We start from the raw sequence: 24,393 nt of genomic DNA on the forward strand, positions 1-24,393 counted from the left end.
GGGCTGGTCACAGTAACTGCCAAACTCATGCTTAGGCTCCTGGTGTGAGTACTCTGCATCGCCTTATGGAAAGCTGCATACTGTAGTGGTAGCTCAGTGCTGTGATTTATGTGATGGAATACCCCCCCCCAGAATTCCAGTGCTTGTATTACAGTGCATGGTGCATTGCACTGAGAAAAGTGTAGATGTTCCCTGGCAGTGCTAAAACTCCCTCTGCTATATATGTGTATGTGTGGCATATATGCAAATGGGCGTATGTATGCAAATATTCACACAAAATGCTAATATAACTTTGTGTCTCCTTTTTAAGCAGTAGTCAACCCGAGTAGCTTTTAATTAGGTTATGTACAGATGAGGGCTTAGAAAGTTCAGTAGCTCAGAAAAACCCAATGTGCTTGTCACTGCATGGACATGCTAAGCCTGCTTGCTTTAAAAAAAAAAAAACAACCTGTCTTTCATCCCTATTCCTGCATTACAATGAAGATGAACTGACCCTCAGCATCTGCTCAAGGAGAAAACTGGGATGCTTTCCTGGGGTTCCCCCTTGACATGCAGGGAGAAGTTTAGTAAGGACATCTGCAGATACCAAACTTATCACAGGACAGTTGAGGCTGGAAGGCACATCTGGATATCTCATAGTCCAATAACCTGCTCTAAGCAAGTTCACCTAGAGCAGGATTCCCAAGACCATGGCCAGTAAAGGGTTTAGTATCACCAGGGATGGAAACTCCACAGGCTCTCTGGACAACCTGTTCCAGTGTTTGACCGTCATTACAACAAAAAGGGTGGGGTTTTGTGTTTACATGGAATTTAGTGTATTTCATTTTGTGCCCATTGCCCCCTGTCCTTTCCCTGGGCACCACTGAGAAGAGTATGGCCGCATCTTTTTTACTACTTCCCATCAGGTTTTTATAGATACTGACAAAGCTCCCCCTTATGTATTAATCATCAATGGCAGATGCACAAGACAGGGAACTGAAGACAAGTCAGTAGCCTGGACAAAGCAGTGCAAGGATTACAGTGGATCTCAACCAGAATATGAGTTAAAAAATAGTCATGTTGCTGCACATATGACAAATCCATACTAGAACATATGGACAGCAGTATTATATGTAAGGCAAGTGGCCTTACATCTTACGCAACAATGGTCAGGTCTCTGCTGAAGGATCGTGGTGAGTTTGGGCCATTACAACTCAAGAAAGTTGCGTCCCTGTCAGAGACAATCCCAGTGACAGCAACAATGTTGATCGCTGTGCTGAAAAGCATCACCTACAAGAAAATCTTACAAGAATAGGGTTGGTTTTGTCTAGGGAAAAAAGGAAGAAGGAGGGGTAAGTCTTCAAGTAGTAAGTCTTCAGGTTCTGCAGGAGGAAGTAATGGACAAAAAAATTACAGTCTTAAAAAGTAAGGTGAGAGATTTAGGTTGCACATTGGGAAAACTTTCCGAGGCTGTTAAGGCACAGATTGCCTGAGGAGGTTCCTCATCTGTGGAAGATACAAGAAGGTTATGTAGTATCTGCACACAATGGCAGAGGTAGAGCTGATCCTGCCTTAGGAAAAAGACAGACTATGTGATGTCTTGAAGCCCTTCCAACCCAGCTTTCTGTTGTTCTATGAAAAATGCTTAAAATCTACCTTGAACATGTGCCTCCCATGAAGCGTTAAAAGGTATGGCTACCAAGCCAGGCATTTCTACTTTTGCATGATTTGAAATGACAAAATCCTCCTTGTTTTATTATCAGCAAACAGAAACAGAAACTCTAAAGTATCTCACCAAAAAGATCTCCAGCATCTAGAGAACACTAATGGGAGAAACTGAGTAGCTTAAGATTTAGTCCAAGTGATCTGGAGACATTTCTGAATCTGAATACTTGAAATAGGCATTTTTAACATAACTATCCTCAAACTATTTGTGGGCATCTTCCCAAATCCGGGCCTCACAGAGGTACAAAATATTTCTACTCCCACAGTCTGTATTACGTTATTCTTCAAGATGGATTGTGTCACATTTGTCACACATGGTTCACTCTTGCCCTAAATGTTTTTGCAGCCACTGGCACCATTGCAAAGCAAGTATAAAACACCATCAGTCTAATGTATTGCCGCCTTTTATTCGATAAGTCCTAATGTAAATGACTCCGCAAGGCCACGGGGAGCTGGGCTCTCCTGTTTTATGCATAGTTACCTGTCACTCTATCTGCATGGGCTGCTTTCAAAGACCTCTTTGTCTGCAAGGTAAACTCAGGCTGGAGATGATCTCAGACTTTAAATCCCAGCCAAGGGAAGTCATCAGGCTACAAAACCCACAAAGTTAAAAATACAGGGAGCCCTGGAAAATCAACAGGAAACAATTTCTGCTGACTGAAGTTTTCAGCCTTCTTCCAAACGCCAGCTAGCAGCGGCCTGTCAGATGGGACAAAGCAGCTACATGAAAGCAGCAGAGGTCCTTAACTTAGTCCATTAAGGCAGGAGCAAATGCCAGGAAGCGATTAGGATTGTCCCTCAGCTGTGATTGTATATCTGGATGTTTTGGGGACGAGGTAGCTGAGTTCTGCAGACCCTCTTTCCACTCCTCCTTCCTTGCCAGGGTGCCCTAGACAATGGTTGCCAAAGGGGATTTCTCCCTTTCTTCTGGCTCTTGACATTAGCAGGCCTGAAATTGGTCCTGGCAGTTTGGTATGAAGTACTTACCAGCTTGGGGGATTCCCAGGCCTGTTTGGATGTCAGGTGTCTGAACGCAGCTTTGTTTGGTCTGCCTGTCTCAGGGCAATGCCTGTCAGACTGACTTAGTTAGATTGTAAGTGCCACCCATCAAATGAAGATTGTCCATTTTCACCCCCAGCAAAAAGTGTTAAGCTCTTTTGTACAAAACCATTATGGAAAAATTTACGGAAGAAAACATAAAAAACGTGAAAACACAGACCTAAAGCTTTCCTCTCTTGCTCTGGTATTCACATCAGATGATGCATCCCTCAGCTGCAGAAGCTGAAGGTCCAGCTCAGTAACATTCTGCTTTCAGAGTGGGACATCTCTGAGGCATATCCAGACACAGAGGTGGGAAAACCATCCTTTCATCTCCCCAGTCCATAGAACCTCTCACACCCACATGTAAGCTAACAAGCTTGCTTTGACCCACTGGGGAACTCACTGATGGTACCCAGAGCATCTGCCCTTGCTGAATTTGTTTAAGGCGGACTCCCCCATCCCTACATCTATTGAGATTTTTTTTAAATGTATAAAATGCAGGTGCCTTTTAGAGGTATATATTTTCTCATCTCTGATCCAACATGATCACTGAAGAAGCATGGCTGTGGCCAAGGCAGCACTGTGCAATCTCATAAGAAAAGCCCAGCCAGTTACCTGAACCACTGCCATTCCCTCTGTGTGTGTGCGTGCGTGCGTATGTTTTTGAAGTAGGATTTATTTCTTGGCAGCAGAAATTTTCCCCCTCCTTTCATTGTAATTGGGAGTTACAATGATGTAAGATCATGTAAAGGTGTTGCTTTAAAAAGTTTACACAGGGCCGCAGACATGAAATCTTATTACATCATTGGGTCACTAGTCCACAGTCATTGCTTTAAAATTATGTGGATTTTAAAAAAAGAAAGTTGGAAGTGATTTTTTCATTTGTCGTCTGGCCTCTGAGCCTTTACAGGTGCACTAGTTCTCCATTGACAAGTTTTTTCCATGTGTTCATGAGGACAAAACATGCTTTTTTTCATTTTGGGTTTGTTTTGGGTTTTTTTTTTTGTATAATAGTTGTTCCTGGCACTATCTTTTGGTTCCAGCTAGTAGAAGTATCAGAAAAACGTTAAATACTACAAGAATATCAATAAAATTACAAGCATTAGCAACAGCATCTGAGTGCTCTGATATTAGGTAGCCACTGGTTAAGAGATGATTTTATTGCTGCCCAGTCTCCATCATACTAAGTCTGAAAGAAATGCATTAGCAGGAAGGGGGAAAAAAAGATGTTCAAAGGGAGAAGACTAAATTTTCTGTCTCAAAAACTGACACCTGATTATTTATATACACAGGCACTAATTTAACATAGGATTCTGAATCCATACAGGTATGTTTGCAAAGTGCTGGAAAGGGAGGACTGGCGTGGCACAAGAGTAGGCTATTCTAGTCTGGGGTCTACTCATTTGCTTGTAAAGGAAAGAGTTATGATCTGGAGCCCAAGTTGAGCGCTGATCAGCTAATCCTGCCATCCTCCTCCTACTGAGAGTGGCCTGACACCACCGAGTCTCGCTGGCACTTCTATCTGAGGGGCAGCAGAGCCAGCGGCCCTCAGGAGGATTATCACACCTCTCTCCCAGTTAATTGCTCTGATTTGTGTCTTAACCTTCACTGACACTCACTGCAGTCGTAATCGCCCCTGTGCACATTGCCTTTTGCTCCCCATAGCTTAAATATTCTGTGCCAACCTTTCCAGCCTTGTAAGTCACACCTCTTTTAAAATATAAAGTGTTTTAATAATTGAACAGTACTGTTAATAGCCTACCCAGCTTTGCTAACCCTTTAATAGTTAAAATCTTAATAAGTAAACCACATCAGCTGGGTTTTTCTGCTTATCACCTTCCTGCAGCATAATGAGGCTTTTCAGCTATTTAGGGAGGTTTAAATCTTTTGTATTAGGTTTATAGCTGGCCAGTGGCACGACAGCCAACTCAGACATAATTTTAAATGGATGTTTCCAAGTGGAAACTTGGAATTTGAATTCAAATTACTTTAGCTCTTTTTATTATTATTATTCTTTCCTGTATGCGTTTTTTAGCTTGCTCATTCTTAATTCCTTCAGTACTTATTACTGCAATAAGCCTAATCTTGTATACTTGTACAACCCAAGTGTGGGAGCCGTAAATACTTCTGCAGTCTCTCCAGGGCAGATCAGCTGTAATTGGATCTCCCATTGCCTCATGGGAAAAAAGAAAAAAAAAAAAAAGAAGAAAAAGGAAAGGCACATTCCAGCCAAAGACAATTCTGTGTTTGTGTCCATGTGTTTGTGTCTCTGCTGCCCTTGAGTAACACTCTGTCCTTTTGCTCCGCTCCAGGCTGAGTTCTCCGAGCTGAACCTGGCTGCTTACGTCACGGGCGGTTGCATGGTGGACATGCAGGTCATGAGGAATGGCACCAAGGTGGTAAGGTGAGGAGCACCAGCTTGCCTTGAAAACTGGGCTTTCTGGAGCAATGTTGGGGCACGCAGGATGACCTCAGGGTCTGACCAGTATCTGAACAGCACAGTCCTGATGACTTCAAGGTTTCCTGGAAGCGGTGGAAAGACTGACCTGACTCTGGTGGTTTTGTATCAGGTCTCAATTGCACATTATGCCTTTCAGTCATTGTTTCCAGTCTAGACCCTTCAGGCAACCACAAATTCCTCCTTTTCAGGTTCTTTTTAGCCTCAGGCCTCCCAATAAAAGGGACAATGGATCTTCCTTTCCCTTGATTTTTCTCTCTTTCTTTGTAAACTAACCATTGCAAACAGTGGCTTGCATTCATTAGCCTACCTGTGTTGTTGGGTCCTGATCCTTGTGGACTACCCTCGCAATAGCCACAAAACCTTTCCATGATCCTGATCCTCACAGCCTGATTTGCTCCTGAAATAATCACCTTCTTTGCCAGAGATTCCCAATGCTCCAGCCTTGCCCTGTGGTATATCTCAGTTTGATGGGGTTTTCTGTCCCTACTAGCATCACTTCGTAATTGCAGTCATTGTAAGCAGACTCGTTTCCTGAGCAGTGCTTCCCCAATCATGCACCAAATTCACTTTCCAAAAGCATTGCTCCTCTTCTTTCTGACATCAGAGTGCCTGCAATTTGGAGTTAATGTTAGATGCATTCTTACTGGTGCTATACAAAGATCAGTGTAAGTTGTCACATCCGTGTATGATGGTAAAATGCCTCTGTTTACACAGCGCTGATTACACTTTTCACCCTTTTATTCCCAAGCCTACATCTTTATGAGTTTCTGTCATTACATCTTCTAACCCTAGATTTCATCTTTGATACAGTAGCTTTTCTTTGTTCATGCAGAAATCTCATTGCTATTCCCAATCCATTTTTCTAGCCTCTCTACTTCTTTTTATACAGTTCTTTTGCACTTTTTGGTGTATACAGCATCTCCAAGTTTAATGTTGTTCACACATTTAATCAACACTTTTGTCTGTTTGCTTCTAGCTCAGGAATAGAGACACATAATATAGCATGCAGAGATATTTTTGAAAGGGATTATTAGAACAGCTGAAAAACAGTGATTCTGAGCATGCTGGCCTCAATTTAATTTCTCAAGATGTCATTTCCAGTCCAAACAGTGCAAAGCAACACTTGTCACCGTCAATTAGCTATCACTGTGGTCCATCAATTCATTTCAGGACTTGACAGCTCTTAGTGCATCCACAAGTCTCCATTCGTTCTTTGGTACGATTTCACGAGCCTCTGCTAAAAACTTTTAAGGTTGAGTCTGTTACATCCATTTGCTTCCTCTCATCCCACAAACGTCTGTTTCTCAGTGAAACAAAGCGTATGACCCATGAACCAGCTGCTGGAGCATCCATCAGACAGTGTGCCGTGCTAATGCGTTCTTGTGTTTGCTTGCTCACGACGCTGGAAGGTTTCCCAAGAACCATTTCCTAGGTTGATCACATCTTCATTTTCCTTCCCATGCCTTTCCTCCCAAAGCCATTCATACATCTGGCAGAAAGATCTTGAGCTATTAAACTGAAACTGAAGACAAAATTTATTTCACAAGAGTGTCTGGGGCATGGTGTTCACGTTTCTGCTCGCAGTAAATACACAGGTATCACAGCTAGCCTTTTTGCGTGGATATTTATATATGAAAATGAATGTTTTTATGAATGGCATTAGTTCAGTTTTTTTGTTTTCATCTATGTGTGTTTAAGGACATATGCATTTGTGCGGTGGGAAGTGGATTTGGCAAATACATACTTGTCTGGATACCCAATTTATATGGCATGTGTTGTCCATGGTTTATTATAGTCCTTACAAGGACTAGCCATTTGTTTACAGCCTGTGATGATGTGCCCCTGTCCTGCCCAGCTCAGTAATTTTAAGAGCTCAGGCCAGCCAACTTCCACAGCCACATCTACCAACACTTTGAAGTTACAGAAGTAAAAACTCTTCTTCACTTTAGAAGGTGAATTATGGAGCATACTGCTACTGAGCTGTGTGGAGGCCCCTCAGCCCATCCACATGGGTGCAGCTTGCTTCCCACTCCCTCCAAGTCCCTCCATCCCACCCACAGGCACGTCCTGCCTGGCCAGACACCCCTCAGGGTGCCCAGCCACAGCGAGACGCCACGCGGGACACCTTTGATTCACATGTGCGCACCATCCTCCTTTCCAGTGCATTCACAACTTCCTTTTGCACAGGTCCACACACACACAGAGTGAACTGTCTGGAGTCTTATTTACCTTAAAAAGCTCTTGGGCTGTGTCACCTCTACTGGGCTTAGATGTAAGGAATGGGATTTTCATTTTCACTTGTCTTCATTTCTCTGAAGGATCCTTCATACCAATGTTTCCACAGTGCAAAGAGGCTGTCAGTGCTGGCTCTGCACCCACTCTGAGGTGCATTTATGCTTTCAGGATATTATAAAAGTGTCTTAGTGCAAATGAGAATTTGGGCTGTCTCTACTTCTGACAACATTTAGACTCCCAAACTATGATCTCAGCCTCTGCATTGGATTAAATGCATTCCTGTGTTTGTCTTTTGGGTTTTACAAGGCTTCAGCTATTAATTCCAGTAGATGTGGGAATAAGGCAGGGATATGTTGAAAATCTGGACAGCTTTCTTACATGGGGAATACTAATGTCTTTGGGAGCATTTCAGACTTTTAAGGATATAAATTAATCATGCACCAGACTGCTCTCATCTCCTGTCTCCCTGTGGAGCTGGCTCTTTTGCCATTGGGGCTGATCATCCAGGGGAGAAAGCACATTTTTGTATGTCTGCATGGGACCTACCACAGTGGTGGCCATACCACTTAGAGTGCGATGTGCACACTCACTGTAGTACCACAGCACAGAAAACAGCTGATGGACCAGAAGATGCCCAGGGTCTGAAATGGGGAGGACCCTGAGTGGAGTAATGGCGCTGGCAAGTGGGGGCAGGTGACAAAACTGACCACAAAGCAAAGAGGAGCTGAGCACCATGGTCAAAGCCATGCTGGGGGGAAGGATCTCTGCTGTGGAGTGGTGTTTAGTCCTACAGGCCTTGCCTGAATTTGGCTGGTCTGTCTAAGAAGGTGCACGTCTCACCTTGCTTGCCCTGGATGATACGCACCTGTCACTTGCAACTGTGGTGGGGTCAGTGAATGTTCTGATTCCTCCATACAAGCCCATTCATTCCTTTAATTAACACTGATTTTTCCACTGGTTGCAGCTGATTCAGTGCTTCTACTGTGTTCTGCGCTCTGATAACAGGACAGCAGCCTGTTGGATCACCATCCCATATAGACCAGGACCTGAAAGTGCTTTTTTCCCAAAGCATATTTTTGCACTGTAAGCTGCAGTGCAATCACAGCATGAGGAAGCAAATCCTTTTACATGGGAGGAACGGGGAAGAAACTGGCCAGCCCAGCAGCAGGTGTTTTCTCGCTATTCAGAGCTTGCAGACCCCAGGAGACATGTACTCTGGCTAAAAAATATGTGTCTGCTCCAGGATGCAAGACTCTTTAAAGTCCAGTGAGGACATTGTCCTCTGCCCACTGCACCTTTTCGAGTCCCAGTACGTTCACCCACCCCACAGGGCCATTGACAAGCTGCTCCCTGAAAGAGGCATATGGGTTTTCTAACCTACAGAGGCCATGCTTTCTCACCACACAGTAGCTGCACATTGCTAGAAGATGGATATTTTCTTGTCTCTCAAGGACAATTCATTCACAAGAGTTGGTGGTTTCCTGCAGTTCTACAGCGATAATATCCAGGGAGGTCATGGGAATAGCTACTATCCCTGGACACTGATGTAGGACATATTGGTAGGCATTAAGTCACTTTCCAGCTTCTCATGTTCTAGGAAGCTTTTGTCAAAGCGGAACCCTAGGCTCTGTCTAGTCCCTGTCTTTTTTAATTTAAGTCTTGATCTAATTGGAGTCTTTTTTAGAATGTCTTTTTCTGGGTTTTTTGTTGCTTCTAAAGCAAAATTCTGAAAATTTCTGCAAAGATGCAGATGGGAGAAAAAAATGGGAGAAACTGATTGGGAGAGTTTAGGTTTCAAGAAGCCAGATGGAAAAATATGTTAAGTGCGCGGTTTTCCCAAGATTCACAGAATGTGCCACATGGTATAGTACAATATGTGCTATATATTTAACACTGAGCAACATTTGGGCAATATTTTTGTATTGATGGCATGGCAATCTGTAAATGTAATGGAGAACTGTGTGTAACAGTGTGTAAGCTTTTGAAAGTGCACTTTAGGCAAAATATCAACGTGCCAAACGACCATTTCCCTTACCAAAATACCCTGCAGAGACAATGGGCTAGGACAAGGTGTCAAATAGGGTAGACCCTGCCAAGCAGCAGTTACACATGAAGCAATTTAACACCTCCAGTAAACATTTATAAACCAAGAAATTATTTCCACATGGGGGATGATTTACCATCATCTTTCACTAAATATCTCCCCCCTCTTCACCTGCCTGAGCAGGAGCTAAAAAAAAAGGAGAGATGTTGGGGTGTGCTTATTTATGTATTTATTCTCATTTACTTCCACCTTAGCTCCTGCTGCTAAACAGCTGCTTGGAGGCCTGCTTCTCCCTTTGGGGTTTACTGATCTCCCAGATGAAAAATGTCCCCCTTCACCTCCCCAGCAGCTGGCGCCCAGCCGACGTGCAGGCAGGATGCTGACAGTTATTGGGAAAACATTTGGCGTGCAGGCAGCTGCCAGAAAGCAAAAATCACTCTGAGCAGACTAGGGTGGGGAGCATCTCAGAGACTAAACTACTCCCTGGCCCTTTTCACATTTACAGTAATTCTTTCCAATGAGAAATGTGCTGCCAAGGCCTAGAGTACTCATTAATTAGTTAATCCTGGACTGAATGCAAGAATGATTAAAGACTGTTGTAGATTGTCTTGATTGGCTATTTTTTTTTTTTTTCCCCAATCCTGTCTTAATTTATCTCCTTTCTACATGGGTTTTTATTAAGGCTTCTTCCAGGAGACGGCAAACAGAGAAGTGAAGAGCCAAGTCCTGCTGCACCTGCCCTATACTGGTCAAGGTGGATCTTCATTAACGACCTGATATTGGGACAGAGTGCAGCCTCAACAAGCTCATGGGTGGCAACAAATTGGAGGGTGGGGAGTGATAGATATGCCAGAGAGCAGAGCTGCCATTCAGAGGGACCTCAACACCTGGGGAAATGGCCAACAGGAACCTCATGGAGTTCAATAAGGGCAATCGCAGTCTTGCGGTGAGGGAGGAATAACCCCAGTACTGCTGGGAGGCAGCTGGAGATAAAACAGCTCTGCACAAAAGGACCTGCAGGTCCTGTGTGCCCTTGTGGGAAAGTAGCCCTATGGCTCACTGGGCAGTATTAGCAAGCATGTAGCTAACAAGACACTATTCACATCTGGAGTACTGTGTCCAGCTGTGAGCTCCCCAGTACAAAAAAGACGTGGACAAGCTGGAACGAGTTGAGTGAAAGGCCACCAAGCTCATTGAACTGGACTAAAGACACCCAAGGAGAGACTGAGAGATGGCTTTGTTCAGGCTGTAAGAGGAGGCTGAGGGGGATCCACCTACAGCCATCAGGCAACTAAGAGGAAGCCAGACTCAGGCAACTAAATGAAGCCAGACTCTTGTTGAAGGTGTGCAGTGAAAGGAAAAGAAAAAAACAGACACAAGTTGCAGCAGGTAAAATTCTAATTAGATATAAAATTTTTAAAAATTTCCCCAGTGAGGGTAGTCAAATACTGGAAGAAGTGCCCAGAGAGGCTAGAGCATCTTCATCCTTGGGAATATTCAAGCTTTGGCTGGACAAGACCCTGATCAACTTAATGTCACTTTAAAGTTAGCCCTGCAATGAGCAGGGTGTTGGGCCAAATGATTTCCAAAGATCCTCTCTGACCTAAATTACTCTGTGACTTTATTCTGTGATGTTGGAATGTATTTGGATGACCTTCTGTAAAAGCTTTGGGTCACAAGCATTTGAAGACAAGCTGCTGTTGGCAGGCATGTTTGTGACTACTTTGAGGCATCTTCCACGTCCACATGTTTTTCCTTGTCAAGGTTGATCAGTTTACAAGTAAAATATATGGCAGACTTAGGAGACGGCCACAGTACAGTTCAGAGAGTGTGTGACGTGATTTTATGGCTCATTGACCACTGGTCTGTGGCTGAGAAGCAAATCAGAGCATCTTCCAGGGTGTCCTCATCTGCATATAGCAGTAGTGGTCCTACTGCAATCATGATTCCTGGTTCCTGCTGCTTTTGCTATACTGATCTCACCCACACCCCATGGTTTTTCCCCAGCCATTCTCCATTACAGTGTTGCAAAAGACCCCCTGCTCCTCTCCTCCAGCCTGGTAAAGAGAGGTCATTCTTTATTCTGTGTTGCTTTCTTGTTTCTCTAAAACCAGCTCTGTGTTACCGTATTCATATAAGTAATCACATTCATTCTTTCTTTGAATAACTTCAGCAGGTTTTGCTTCTTTCTGTGGAAAATATGACATGAGGTTTTGACTGAAATGGGATCTTTTTCTTAGTGAATTTCCCATTTTACTATGACAACCAAGTTAACATTGTCTAACATCATGATAGGTGAAAATGTCATAGATTTCATATTACTTTTCAGTAATGTAATAAGAATACTATTAACACCCAAGTAAAGCACAAAAAGAACTTGTTCCTATTTGTAAATGCCATTTTCTATTAGCTCTCAGACACCTGAGGCACTGCATAGCTGGAGGGATTATTGCACTTCTCAGGTAGTTGCAGCCATTTATGGCTTGGACTTGTGCCTCAGAAGCTTGCCTGAAGGCTCCATTAATTGCCAGTAATGCAAAGCTTGTTGTATCACATTGCTTAATTATGCATTTTTTTCCATCTCCATGTCATGCCAGATACCAAAGGCTTTGGAAGAGAACTTAGTCCAAATGTGTTGATCACAGGAAAGGGTCAGAAAATTGAATTAAGCCTCCTTGAATAATGGAGGGTAGACAGAACCCGAAGTGAGGATGTGCATCTTCATTGTCCAGGGAAGATCTTTTTCTATCGACATGAAGGGCAAAGTTCTCGAAAGACCACCACTCTTTAAGAAAAGGAGCAGGAGAGCCCATCCTTCTCCCATAGCATGGGCAAAAAGCTCTCTAAACCCATCATGGTGCTAAAGTATAAAGCAGGTCTACCCTTTGGCTGGAGGTGATTATTCACAGTGGAAGGGATCATTAAAAGGTATTTTGACAATATAATCTATTCTTGTGTGTTCTTTTCATACCCATGAAGCTCTTTGTGCTTCAGTGAGAAAAGCTGAAGGACCAGGGAGCAAGCCAAAGTTACAGCTATATGCAGAAATAAGAAATAGGAAATCTTTTTAAGGCATGAAAACTCCCAGCAGGATTTGCTGTCATCGTCTTCTCTACCCCAAAGCAGGATGGGGACCTGCTTTCTGCAGACAAATGTTATTGATGATCTTTTCAGAGCTGATCCTCTTCTCTTAATTAGAGAAGTTAGACATGTGGTCACCAGAACAGCTACCACTGCTCCTGAGATATTTAACTTCCATATTTAACATCAGGAATCTCTTAAATTGTTTTATATTCCCTCATTTCTGACAAAACTATTTCCAAGACAGCTTATGCTGTCATAGATATAAGGGTACATGGATTCAACCTAAGAAATTATATTCTGCAGTCAGATCTCTTCCTATTAGGTATTTTGGATCCAGGCTTTATACTTAGCTTTGTCTCTGAAGTGTAGTTTTACCACTAAGAAAGAAAGAAAGACATTGTTAAAATACATTGGAACAAGTTGAAAAAGAATTAGCTAAATGCAAATAAGCATCCTGCACTGCAGTATCAGAGTCCAGGCTCAGGACTGGCAGTACTAGCAGCTTCCTAGCCAGACACTCGTCATCACCCGGGGGTGATTGACTCTGGTAATCACTGGCTGACCTCAATTGCCAGGAGAGGTAGGCTGAGCAGCTGCCATGTGCTAGCATATGGTACAAGGAGGCAACTACTGCAAAGGGAGAAAAGCCACATAAACCTGTGGGGGACTGCTTCCCTTTGGGGATGGCCGGTTCAGTTGTGCACTACTTGGAGCCCTGGAAGGCTCCTGCCATGTGTGCCAGAGGCCACTGCCTGTGGCAACATGAGCTGAAAGGAAAGCACATTTCCATTCCAGAAGAAAATGAAATCTCACCAGCTATATCAATCTGAAAATGAAATTTTTCCAGTCCCCTGGATTTTTTTTTTAAAAAAACCAAAGGATTCTTGTATCTCTACACCACTCTGGGAACGTGTTACATGCATTTTAGTGGCCTTTATTTCGCCAGGCAGTGCTAGGAGCCAAACTCTAAATGAGAATTGAGCTCTTGGGGACTGAGAAAGGGCTTCTGTAAATGGGCTGTGGCCAAAGATGGGCTACAGCTTTCTCCTGGAAGCTTCATCCATCTGGCTATCATGTTAAGGATGAGTCACAATTTCAGGTAGGTGTCTGCCACACAGCCCAGGAAGGGCACCGCACTAACATGCAGAGCACAATTTATTAATGATATGTTTTAAATCTGTGGTTTACTGTTAGTTCCATTTACCTATCCCATCTCCCTGTCCATTAGATGTTTGAATGGGCTCTCCTGTATTCTTTCTGTGACCAAACCCATTCCCATGACCTGTCTTTAGCAGGGGTCTAGGTACAGTTTTATTTAAGACCACTCGTGGTCATCTAAACGCTGGCTGGATAGATCTAGTGGAGAGGAAAGGTACATGCTCCTGCTACAGCTCTCCTAGTTCTGCCAGACTTGAGTGCTTTAGGACCTCAGCACAGTAGGTGCTACTGAGTTTGGCTTACCCAAAGGTTTTGGCAGCATTGTTTCAAATGTGGGACTTCTGCCTAACCTGTCTGTCCGCCAAGGATTTCCACTTTCTGTCATGGGAGATGTTATTGGGTTGGGTTGAACTAGCAAAGAAAACAGTTATGCCACTAGCTATTCCAAATCCAAGGCTCGCTATGTTAGCTTAAGCTTTACACTCTGAGAATGAGCAGTAACTTGCAAAAGCAATCTTCTACCAAAAAAGCAAGAATCGCTGTGTGAAGCAATTACCAGATCACTGATACCCCAGTTATTCAGTTTTCACGCAGCCACTCCTACCATGACTATTCATTTCCCTTTCTACTGCCTGCTGTCCTTCCTAGCCCCTCGCCTCACATTTTGCCACTGGTCTCTGTTTCTCTCTTACAGACATCTCGCAGACTCCTGGGCTCTCCAGCTGATGTTTATTCGCAGCTAGTCCCAGGCCCTGCACTCCTCTGCCTTGTTCTCAGTATCCATGGGAACATCCTCATTGTCCCACGGCTCAAAACAGGGATTCAGTGTCCACCTTCGTTTTAGAGATTCACTCCTCATCTGCTGCATGAGAGAGTGCCCTGCCTTCCTACACGATGTAGAGTTTGAGAATAGGCTTTTCTACATTAATTCTGTATTCTTGTGTCCATCTTCTAAGTTGAGAAACTCTTCCTTTGCCAGGATCTGAAAAGACAAGAGCTTTTTTTCCTAAACTTTTGGCTGGCAGAAGCAAAGCCACTGAAGGCAGTTTCCCAGCTACTGTGTGTCCTCCCCTCCCTGAGCTGGCCATGCTCATTTGTATGCTTCCTCCCCACCACAGCACCACGTCCTCACTCTGGGGTGTTGGGGGAGATGTTCAAGGGTAAATACTGCCGCTTCCTCTGGGGAGACCAGAGCAATGGTCTGAACCACTACTGTGCAGCCCCAGTGAATGCTATTCCCTAAGTCAAGTCTGGGGAAAGACTTGAGCTGTAACAGGGACCATTTTCTTCTTCACACACTCAGAAAGCTGAATGAAAGAGGGACACGCCTGAAGCTCCTACCCCTCCAGGCACCACAACTATTTAGTAACTCAGTGCAGATATCGAGTCCTGGTCCTAGGAAGCTGATTAATCCTTCCTGAGGACCTGTGCCTGCCTCTGGAGTACTTTTGACATGGCAAGTCCAGCAGAATGGAGCAGCTCAAGCTTTCCAAGATTTATATTTACTTGCTGTTTCTCAGCAGGGGGTCACCACTTGCCTCACCCCCATTGACACCAGGGAGGTCCATAAATCAGCTGCACAGTGATAGTGCAGCCCTCCCGATGCTCATTATGCATCTCGCTGCTGGAGGAAAGCACCGCCTTTGGTGCCAAGCACATTAGGGAACACGCCTGGGTTTAAAAATACTCCATGGGAGGGAATCACAACATTTCCAAAGCTTGGCCTCTTGCATCACAAAAGCAGAGCATGCTCCTCACCATGTCTCGGGCGATAACAAAAGCCCAAGGCCAACAAACAAAATGAACAGCTTTAAAACAACAAAGCTGTACTGGGTTTTGTATACAGTGTTTGTTGCCACAATCTGGCCCAGAGTCACCATCTCGGATTTCCCTGCCAGAATGATGGAAATATAAATAGGGGCTATAAACCTAAAGTATTTCCAGCTCATACATCCAAAGGATAGAAATTATAGTCTCTTAGCAAGGAAAATGTTCAAGGGTAGTGAGGTAATGGGACCTGGTTACAGAGCTCATTTCTCTGAAAAACTTTAATACAGCATGGAAATTTTTCCAATGTCCTTGATGCAACCTCTGTTAAAGTACAGAATAATCCCCTGTTTCAGTGGAAAAGCCCCTTCCACCCCTTCGAGAATGAACTGCTGAGCTCCATTTTGGGAACACTTTCTTTCCAGCTGCTGTTTCCAGAGATTCCTGAATGGGTCTGAAGACACAGCGTCGGCAAGGAATGAAATCTCGCAGTTTGAAAGATAGTCCGTTGCCTGTTGGCTTACCTAGAAAGGGCCTCACTTTTCTGTGCATTTGCTGAGAGATGCTGCTGTTGAACCATAGGAGTCCCAGCTCCAGTCTTACTAAATAATATTCTGGAAGTCCACACCATGAGTCACAGCACTGGATGAGGGGCTCTGCTCATTTGATTAATTACATTACCATGCCTGCCCTTTACTTGTAGACTCATAGCCATAAGAGCCTGGGATGTGCTGCTTATGTAGTAAACTGATTAAAGGGGGAATGTATGTTAACGTAGGGATGTGTACAATAGCTTTTTGAAATCCCTTATGATCTTCCCACCCACTGGGCATTGCTTCAATATCGAGTTCAATCATCAGGAAACAAACTTGCTCCCTCATCTGCATCGCACATTGCAACGAGCTTGCCAAATATGGCCAAGCTTTTAGAAAGAAAAGAGAATCCCCCCACCAGTAAATTTATGACCCTTGGCTCCGCCTGGGGCTTGTTCCTGTGCATGCCTGAGTGACATGGAAACTGTAGCAAATCTGTTTGGCCCGTTTCTAAGCTCTCACACTTGTAGCTATGTTGGATTTTCCCTTTTTTTAATGACTAGGGCTTTTTGTTTGGTTTGTTACCTTCTAACGCAAGCAACCCCTGACGAGAGGCCCAAAGAAGAGCAATATGTGTTAATGAAAAGAAAGGGGAAGCATGGAAAAGAAATGAGAGGCTAGAAGTGTTGCTGAGCATTTGAAAGTAAAACGTCACTCCCCTCATCTCTTCCAGGTCCTTCAAGCCAGACTTTGTCCTTATCCGGCAGCATGCCTACAGCATGGCACTGGGAGAGGACTTCCGCAGCCTCATCATCGGCCTCCAGTACGGTGGCATCCACACAGTCAACTCTCTCTACTCCATCTACAACTTCTGCAGCAAGCCCTGGGTGGTAAGTGACTCTATTCCAGCTCTACTGCATGCCAACACTGCAAAGGAGATACCTGGTACCGATAAAGCACCAAACTCAGCTTCCAGTCTGTTTCATAGGAAGTCATCTCTTTAGGTGAAAACCACATCTAAACAACCTTAGGAATACAGCTGGGAATTCTTGGGGGAAAAAATTACCAGCACTGCTCCTTTATCAGCTTCTAGTCATATCAAGTTGTTACTTCCTCACCCTGACTAGGATGTTTCACCTGTCCCAGACTCTAATGTGTCACAAACAGCTAACAGTACAGTAACACCTGGATTTCTTGTAAGGCAGAACAGATTAACAGTAACAGATTAATAATACCAGATCAATAATAACATGTCTCTGTCCTGACCAAAACATGGTAAACTACCTTAAAAGAAACATTAATATTTACTGGTTTTCAAGGTATCTGAACTACACTATTTCTAGCATCTTTTATTAGATGCACACTTGTAGTATCCAGGTGCCCCAGCCTAAGTCTAAGATTATCCACTCCTTGCTGAAGTGCAACCTGCACTTGTCTTCTCTTCCTAATTTTTCTGAGTGGTGCTTTGTTGTGAGGAAATCAGCTGAAAAGAAAGGAAAGAAAGGTAGAGAGATGATTTCTTCAACAGTTAGGTCTAGGAAAAAAGGGAACATAGAATGTGAAAGACCTGGGAAAGAGGCAAAAGGAAAGGGGAAAACATGTAGAGTTTTTCAGCAGTTTCAGAAGGAAATACAAGATTATCATAAAGCGTTGGTTCATTGAACTTGAAAGACTGCACCTCAGAAACACTTTGGGCTGAGTCAGCTCCTGGGGAGAACAGGACAGTGTTTTGACATTTTGCACTGGGACCCCCCTTCACCTGCTCTTTAGATTTTGTCAAGTTCACCTAAAAATCTCAGATAACACTGAGATTATCATTATCCATTAACCATTATCATTGGTTTGTCGCAGCCCTAAATCAAAGTCTGTAATAATTCCCCAGACCTGTTTTATGACCAGCTCTAAGTCAGCAGGAACTGCAGGAGCCAGAGAGCCAGAGGAGTAAGGCTGGCCATCATGAGACACAGGAGCAAGGCTGGCCATCAAAGCACCTGCAGGAAGAAGTCAGATGCTGATACCATTTTGGAGTCCACATCTGGGTCTTCTAAGCAGTTTCATTCCAAAGTGTCCTCTCTGATCACTGATGCTCCCAGAATGGAAATTTCCCTGCATTGTTCTAGGTCCGAAGCAGGGGACTACAAGCTATATGGATGTGACAAGGAGATAGGACTTTCCAATATTCCCACCCCCCCCAACCCCCTGGGAAAACTTTTAGATGCGTTTTTAGGAATTCCCCTTACTTATTGCACAAATATAGCTTGGGGTGAGACGGAACATTTATAGCAAGTGGTAACTGTTGTCCTCATTACCTAATTAAGTCTTTCTTGTTGTTGTTTTTTCCTGGGAACAAATATCCTATTAGTCTTCAGTGGTACTTCAAATCCAGCTGAGGTCTGTAATGACTCAGACTTCTATTTCCATGACTATGCAGTGTTGGATTTAACTCATTTCATACCAAAAAGTTACCAGTGTAATAGACATGGTCTTCTCAGTTTTCACCTCTTTTATGACACTTGGGTGGTTTTGTTGAGACCAAAAGCATGGTCTACTTTTCCAAAAATGCTGCAGTGCAGTAATGAGAGTAGTGAGAAAAAACTCACTTTTACATCACTGTATAGGTAGATGATGCACATTTGGCCTCAGACCCTATTTGAATGACGAGGGTTGCTGGGATTGGAAAGGGCAGGAAGAGAGGGATCAAGTAACCCAGCTCAGCACAACACCTTTGCATTGCTTCCAACAGTTGGTCCTACACACATAAGCATGTTGACCCCAGTGACCAGACAAAAACCTTCTGCATTTACACTGGCTTTTGCTGAGGAAGACAGTCATGCGGTCTATTACATCTGATTTTGGGGTTGAGTCAGTCAAGGCTTAGTTGACATTTTTCAACTCATGCCTTGTAATTATGTTTCTGATGGTGTGCAAGGGCCTCAAGAAGTGACAGGCCTATTTTTAGGAATCTAAAATAAAAGAAAACAAACAAACTCAGCACATTGAAAAAAAAAAGTAAAAAAGAAAAAGCAAAAGCAGGACTGGCAAGGCAGTGTGGGAGAAATTGGCTGCATCAGTAACTTGGCTCCAGCTATTCTGGGTCTGGTTGTGCTATGCTTTCCTCACTGGGAATACAGCTGGCACAGACAACCTTCCCAGAGGAGTCAAGGAAACCACTTGTAAACACTTAAAACAGGTTTGCAGGATGCCTCCTTTCCCTACTGCCCCCCCACACACATCACCCCCCAAATGAGTGATTTTAATGCATTAAGAGCTCAGATGGGATCTGAGCTGGTATTTGGCAACACTGAAATTTTATCACGTTGAAGGTAGAGGTAGAGATTGCACTGGGGCATTTGAGGGCAGGAAGATTCACTGGCAGCAGAATCAGAAAATTTTGATTTTGTGATAACTGGGAAATGAGAGATAGGGACAGACCACTTTGGTGCATGTTCCACTCTGATTGCGAAACAGGCATCTTGAAATAAGGGATCTGCTTAACAAAGCTTACTGGAAACTTTTTGGACCTAGAAAACAGTTGAGATACATGAAGAAATGAAATTAAATACCCCTGGGAAATGTGATTTTCACCGTCCCATTTTATTTTTTCCAAAAATGGTTCCATTTCGTAGAAATGTTTATGATTTTGTGGAGGGGGATGGAAGTGAGACTGTTTTTCCTTGGCAATTTGCAACAATGTTTTTTCTCAGCAACTCTAATTACAATCAGCTGAGTTTGGGCTTGAGTTTACTCAAACGTGCAGCCCCATTTTTTAATTACATTTGCCAGGTTTCCAGTATGCAATACACAAGTTTCTTCAGAGGTTAAAATTTGCATTAAACACAGGCACAGTTTGAAATAGGCATTTCTGAAAGAGAAACAGACATATTCAGGGGGATATCACATGCAGAGAAACATCTAAGAAACCTAAGTTTTAAGATGATCCCAGAATTATTGAGAAATAATGCTACAAGCACCCTAAACACAATGCTTCAACCACTAATAATAATTTTTGTTTTATAAAAGTTACAATACAAAATACGGTGGGAACAATGCTCAGAGTAGTACTCATACTGCATGCAGTAATGCCCGTAATTGTAAGGCAACTTTTCCATCTGTAAGACTGCAGGAAATACAAAGTCTTGATGACAGTCATCTGCCAGCCAAACTGTTGTTGACTGTCAAGGGATCTAGGCCCCCTAATGACCTAGACACTTTAAAAATATGCAAAAGGCCTTGAGATCCTCTGAATGGATCTTTTTATTTCTCTGTAAAGACTCCCTACAAGTAACTCTGATGTCCAACCAGCCAGGCAAGGCATCTCACTTAAAACCCAGCCTGTGCCACGTTGCCTTGCCCCATGTCTGTCTTTCTGGTCTGGATGCAATCTCACTAAAACCAGTGGGATCACAGAAAGTAAGAACTGATACCAAAATGTGGAAGGGGCACTTCTATTTAGCTGAGCTGCTGACAGTAACATTCCTACACATATAAAATGCACTGGGAGGTGCTACTTGAGCTCTGCTATCAGGTATCTAAGAGGCTGCTGCACCATGTAACATGGGTGTCTCTTTGCCAATATCCTGTCGTAACAACTGCCAAAAAAAAGGAAAAAAAGGAGGTAATTGTCCCAATTGGGTCAATACCAAAGTCAGACCTTTTTGCAGGCTTGGCCCATTGAGGAGGCTCCCAGATGGCTGAGTCTCTCCTCTGTCCATCTGAAACACTTGTTATTTCAGCAACAGCCAAGAGCTGTATGCTTCAAAAGGAAGCCTAAGGAACAAGTCAGGGTGCTGTCTGTCAGCTGCACAGTTGTTCCAGTTATTTTGTTTGAGCTGTTTTCCTAGGATAAACGTATGTCACCTCAACAACATGGCATCCAGGTTTTGCCAGGGCTGCATGCACACGCAGTGAGGGGCATGTGCTGCTCTCATCCAGAGTGTTTTCCCTGTCTCTGTCTCATTCTGTTTAACTTTTAAGCCCTGTTTTCTCACTTTGCTAGTCAAAACAGGGCTTTATTTTTCTTCTCTAGGCTGTGCAGGGCTAGTGCAAGTAGTTAAGAGAGGCAGGCTGTCCTCCTTCCCCAACATCAACACTCTCCTTGCCAATGATAATTATTCTACACAGGGAGTTTTTCTCTTATCTGCTGATGCATGTGAGGTGGTGATGGTGTTAGTGATGGGATATGCTTCCCCTTGATGTTTCCTGGGTTTGCTTAAATGCCACATTTTGACCTACAAGATTAGAAAAGGATTCTTTGCATTTGTCTGCAAATCTGCTGGCAGCTGCCCCTTCAGCGTGTGTCCTGGGACTAGCACACACCTTGCAGCCCAATTTTTTTACACGCTGGCTGCATTTTTTTTTACACACATACCACCCTTCAACTCCCAAAGGGGTATTTCTTCACCACCAAGTGAAGTTTCAACTTCTTATACAGAAATGCTTTTGCTTAGACTAACCCAGTAACCAGGACAGGAGCCCTAACATAGCTACTCAGCAGAAAACATTCTCAGTAGCTCTCTCTTTATCTGCAACGTAACCTTGGGGCTGCAGTTTGGTACATATACTGGCTTCAGTCATTGCTCAGAAGTGCTCAGAACACGTAAGATTAGGCAGCCGATACCATTGGCAAGAAAGAGAGCTTTCTTTCCCTTCCCTTGCTCCCTAGATGTCTGTCTTCTTCCCTTAGTCTGTGTGTTCCCTCCGTGTTACCACCTGTCACACAGGTGACACAAAGATCTCCTTCGAGATGAATGCATCCCTAGCTTTGATGGGGAACTTGAAGGAACTTTTGTAAAGCACTTACAGCGAGATTTGGCCCAGACTGGAGGCCTTTATTAATTTACCTTGATTTTACCAAATTCCAGGGGGCTTGGAAATGAGATTCAGTTTCTAAATTACTTTGCAAATAGGACATCAATGGGGAATTCAGTCACATCTATCAGCTCAGCAGGAAACAAGATCCTTATCTGTGAAGCAATCCCCAACCATTTTATTCTCTTAATGTCCATGAAAATAATCGAGCTACCTCATTCAGCTTTACTCCCCATTCTGCAAGGCTGCAGGTCTAACCACTTCACCAACAGCACTGCCAGTTCAGAATTGTCCATGGTAATGGGGCTGCACCTCTTCAGAGAGAAAGCAGAGTGGCTAGAGGTGTGATTGTAAAGAATCTAAGTTTCTCCTGAGATCCAGAAGGTTTCTGGTATATATGTACACCACCTCTTATTCTCTTTGGTATACCAATCCTGCTTCAGCAACATTTGCTGTCATGGTTAAGTTTCTCTCTTATAGTTTTGGGGTTTTTAGCTGATCAATGACAGATTGAACAGGGAGGCTGCAGACAATGTACAGTCTGCTCGCTTCACAGATGGCCGAAGTGGAGCAGGAATTTGAACTGAAATCAAAACTCAGTCCTACCATGGGGACCTTTGTGTGTGGCTGGGCACAACCCTGAATGATAAACATCTTATAATAGTGGTGATAATGGTGAAGTTCATGCTGACAGGCTCGGACGACGCAAGTGTTCACCCTTGTACGTGAAATACCAGCACTGTTGCTTTCCCCATTGATGTAATATACTGCTTTCTCTAGATACCATCCTCACAGACTGGTCCTTCCCTCAGACCTCACCAGTAGATGGGACAGGGGTAGCAGATGATCTCCCCTTTCTCCTGGCATGCATGGGGGCCTGTTGGGAGACCCTTGATTCATAACAGACATCAGTTATGATTGCCGGTGGGCTCATGCTTCCTTGGTCTAACACTCAAACCAGGTAGCACGGGCAATGTCCTCTAGTCATCTGTGTTCCTTAGCAATTCTCCTTCCCTTCAGCACAACGAGTATATGTGCCTTGCTTTGATCTGGCTGTGGTGCAGAGATCCAAGGGAGATCTTTGATTTATTTTGTCTCTGCTCAGGCGTGGTAGCACTGATTTCCTGCCTGGTCACTCCTCTGAGCCCTTTCCTCTACCAAGAAGAGCCTCCCCACCCTATCCCCAGACACATTTGGAAAGCAAAGCTTGTACATAGCAGATCTGTAACTAAACCCAAACTGATCCCCTTCTGGCTCTTGAAACATGTCTCTGCTCTCTTAGTACAAGGTTTGTGTACACAGGCTGGCTTGGTCCTGGGTAAATACAGCCAGCAACATCATATTTTCTTGCTGCTCTTAGGTCAAGAAAGCAAGGTGGGAAAGGCGTAACATGTTTCTCCCACCTCCTTCACCAGTATCAGAACATTTTACAAGCACTTACCTGCTACACAGTAAGCCACTGACATCCACTGTGTCTGTTTTTCTGTTCCCACCCTCACCCCAAGTTCTCTCAGCTCATTAAAATCTTCAACTCGTTGGGTCCTGAGAAGTTTCCCCTCGTGGAGCAAACGTTCTTCCCAAGCCATAAGCAGATGGTGAGTACCTTTGCTTTCTTCTGACTATAGGGTGGATGGGGAGAAGCAATGAATGTGAGTTGGGCACAAGAGATGGCAGTGGGAATGCTGGGAAGAGTCTCAGTTTTACTTCTGGAGAATTACTAGCTAAAAGCAAGATGCAAAAAGCAGTGCTCTGGACCCTCTTTTCCTTCTTGCCCAGCCCTCCCCCAGATCCCATACAGACCCTGAAGAAGTGAAAAATTAGAACAGGCTCAGCACCAAAACAAAAATGCATTGTAAAATCTAATCAACAAAAGCTCATCCCTTAGAGTAAGCAATCACTTCATTCAGATAAAGTGGATTTTTTCCCCTTGTGGAATTGTTGAAAATACATTGATGATTTGGGACATGGGCCATAAGAGATGTTTTTTTCAAAGCGGCAGTTTGCTTGGTCCGTCACATGGTTGCCATCCATGAAACGTTTATCAGCCTGACTAGGTACTCAAAGCAAATTGGAGTTCTTGAAAAAGAGGTTGTTTCAGCTTGTAATGTTTCCTTTGCGCAGTGGCTCTGGGGTCTAGTCTTCCTGTCAACAACTAAACACTCAGTGCCCTGTGTGGCTACTGGGCACTGTACCAAACTCTTAGGGCACCTTCCAAAGAGATCTGCATAGGTGCCTTTAGTCCTGGAGAATATGGCAAAGCGAGTGGCTTCGTTTAAAACTGTTCATGTCTCTTGGTTTCCCTGGGTTAAAAGGGTGGCTAGTCCTTCATGAATTTTTGCTCCCAACTTACATCCATGAATTAGTGGCTCTTCTCACCTGGCTGAGGCTTTGATGAGACCCTGTGTGAGCCATGACCCCTCATGTGAGCCATTGGCTGTCTGAACTTATTTCCCATACTTGATTGTGAACTCGAGCAGCACCGGTAGCCTGGAGATTAGGGTTGTTGAAATGTCAAACTAGGGCTCAAAAACATTCACACACCCCCCACCCCCCTTTTC

At 43.9% G+C, this 24,393-nt stretch overlaps 1 protein-coding gene across 2 annotated transcripts in view; it reads left to right on the forward strand.

Annotated features, from left to right (window-relative positions):
• SYN3 (synapsin III) overlaps positions 1 to 24,393 on the forward strand; it is a 180,080-nt gene that overhangs the window by 20,503 nt on the left and 135,184 nt on the right. Inside the window, exons 3-6 of one of the 2 annotated variants that reach the window (XM_075709943.1) lie at positions 5,058 to 5,149; positions 8,607 to 8,609; positions 16,761 to 16,917; positions 23,341 to 23,430. In XM_075709943.1, the coding sequence (XP_075566058.1) occupies positions 5,058 to 5,149; positions 8,607 to 8,609; positions 16,761 to 16,917; positions 23,341 to 23,430 (342 nt within the window). The remainder of the gene's footprint in view (positions 1 to 5,057; positions 5,150 to 8,606; positions 8,610 to 16,760; positions 16,918 to 23,340; positions 23,431 to 24,393) is intronic. The other variant, XM_075709953.1, reaches the window with a different exon arrangement.

Source organism: Pelecanus crispus, chromosome 1 (genome assembly GCF_030463565.1).
Source record: "Pelecanus crispus isolate bPelCri1 chromosome 1, bPelCri1.pri, whole genome shotgun sequence".
Taxonomy (NCBI): Eukaryota; Metazoa; Chordata; class Aves; order Pelecaniformes; family Pelecanidae; genus Pelecanus; species Pelecanus crispus.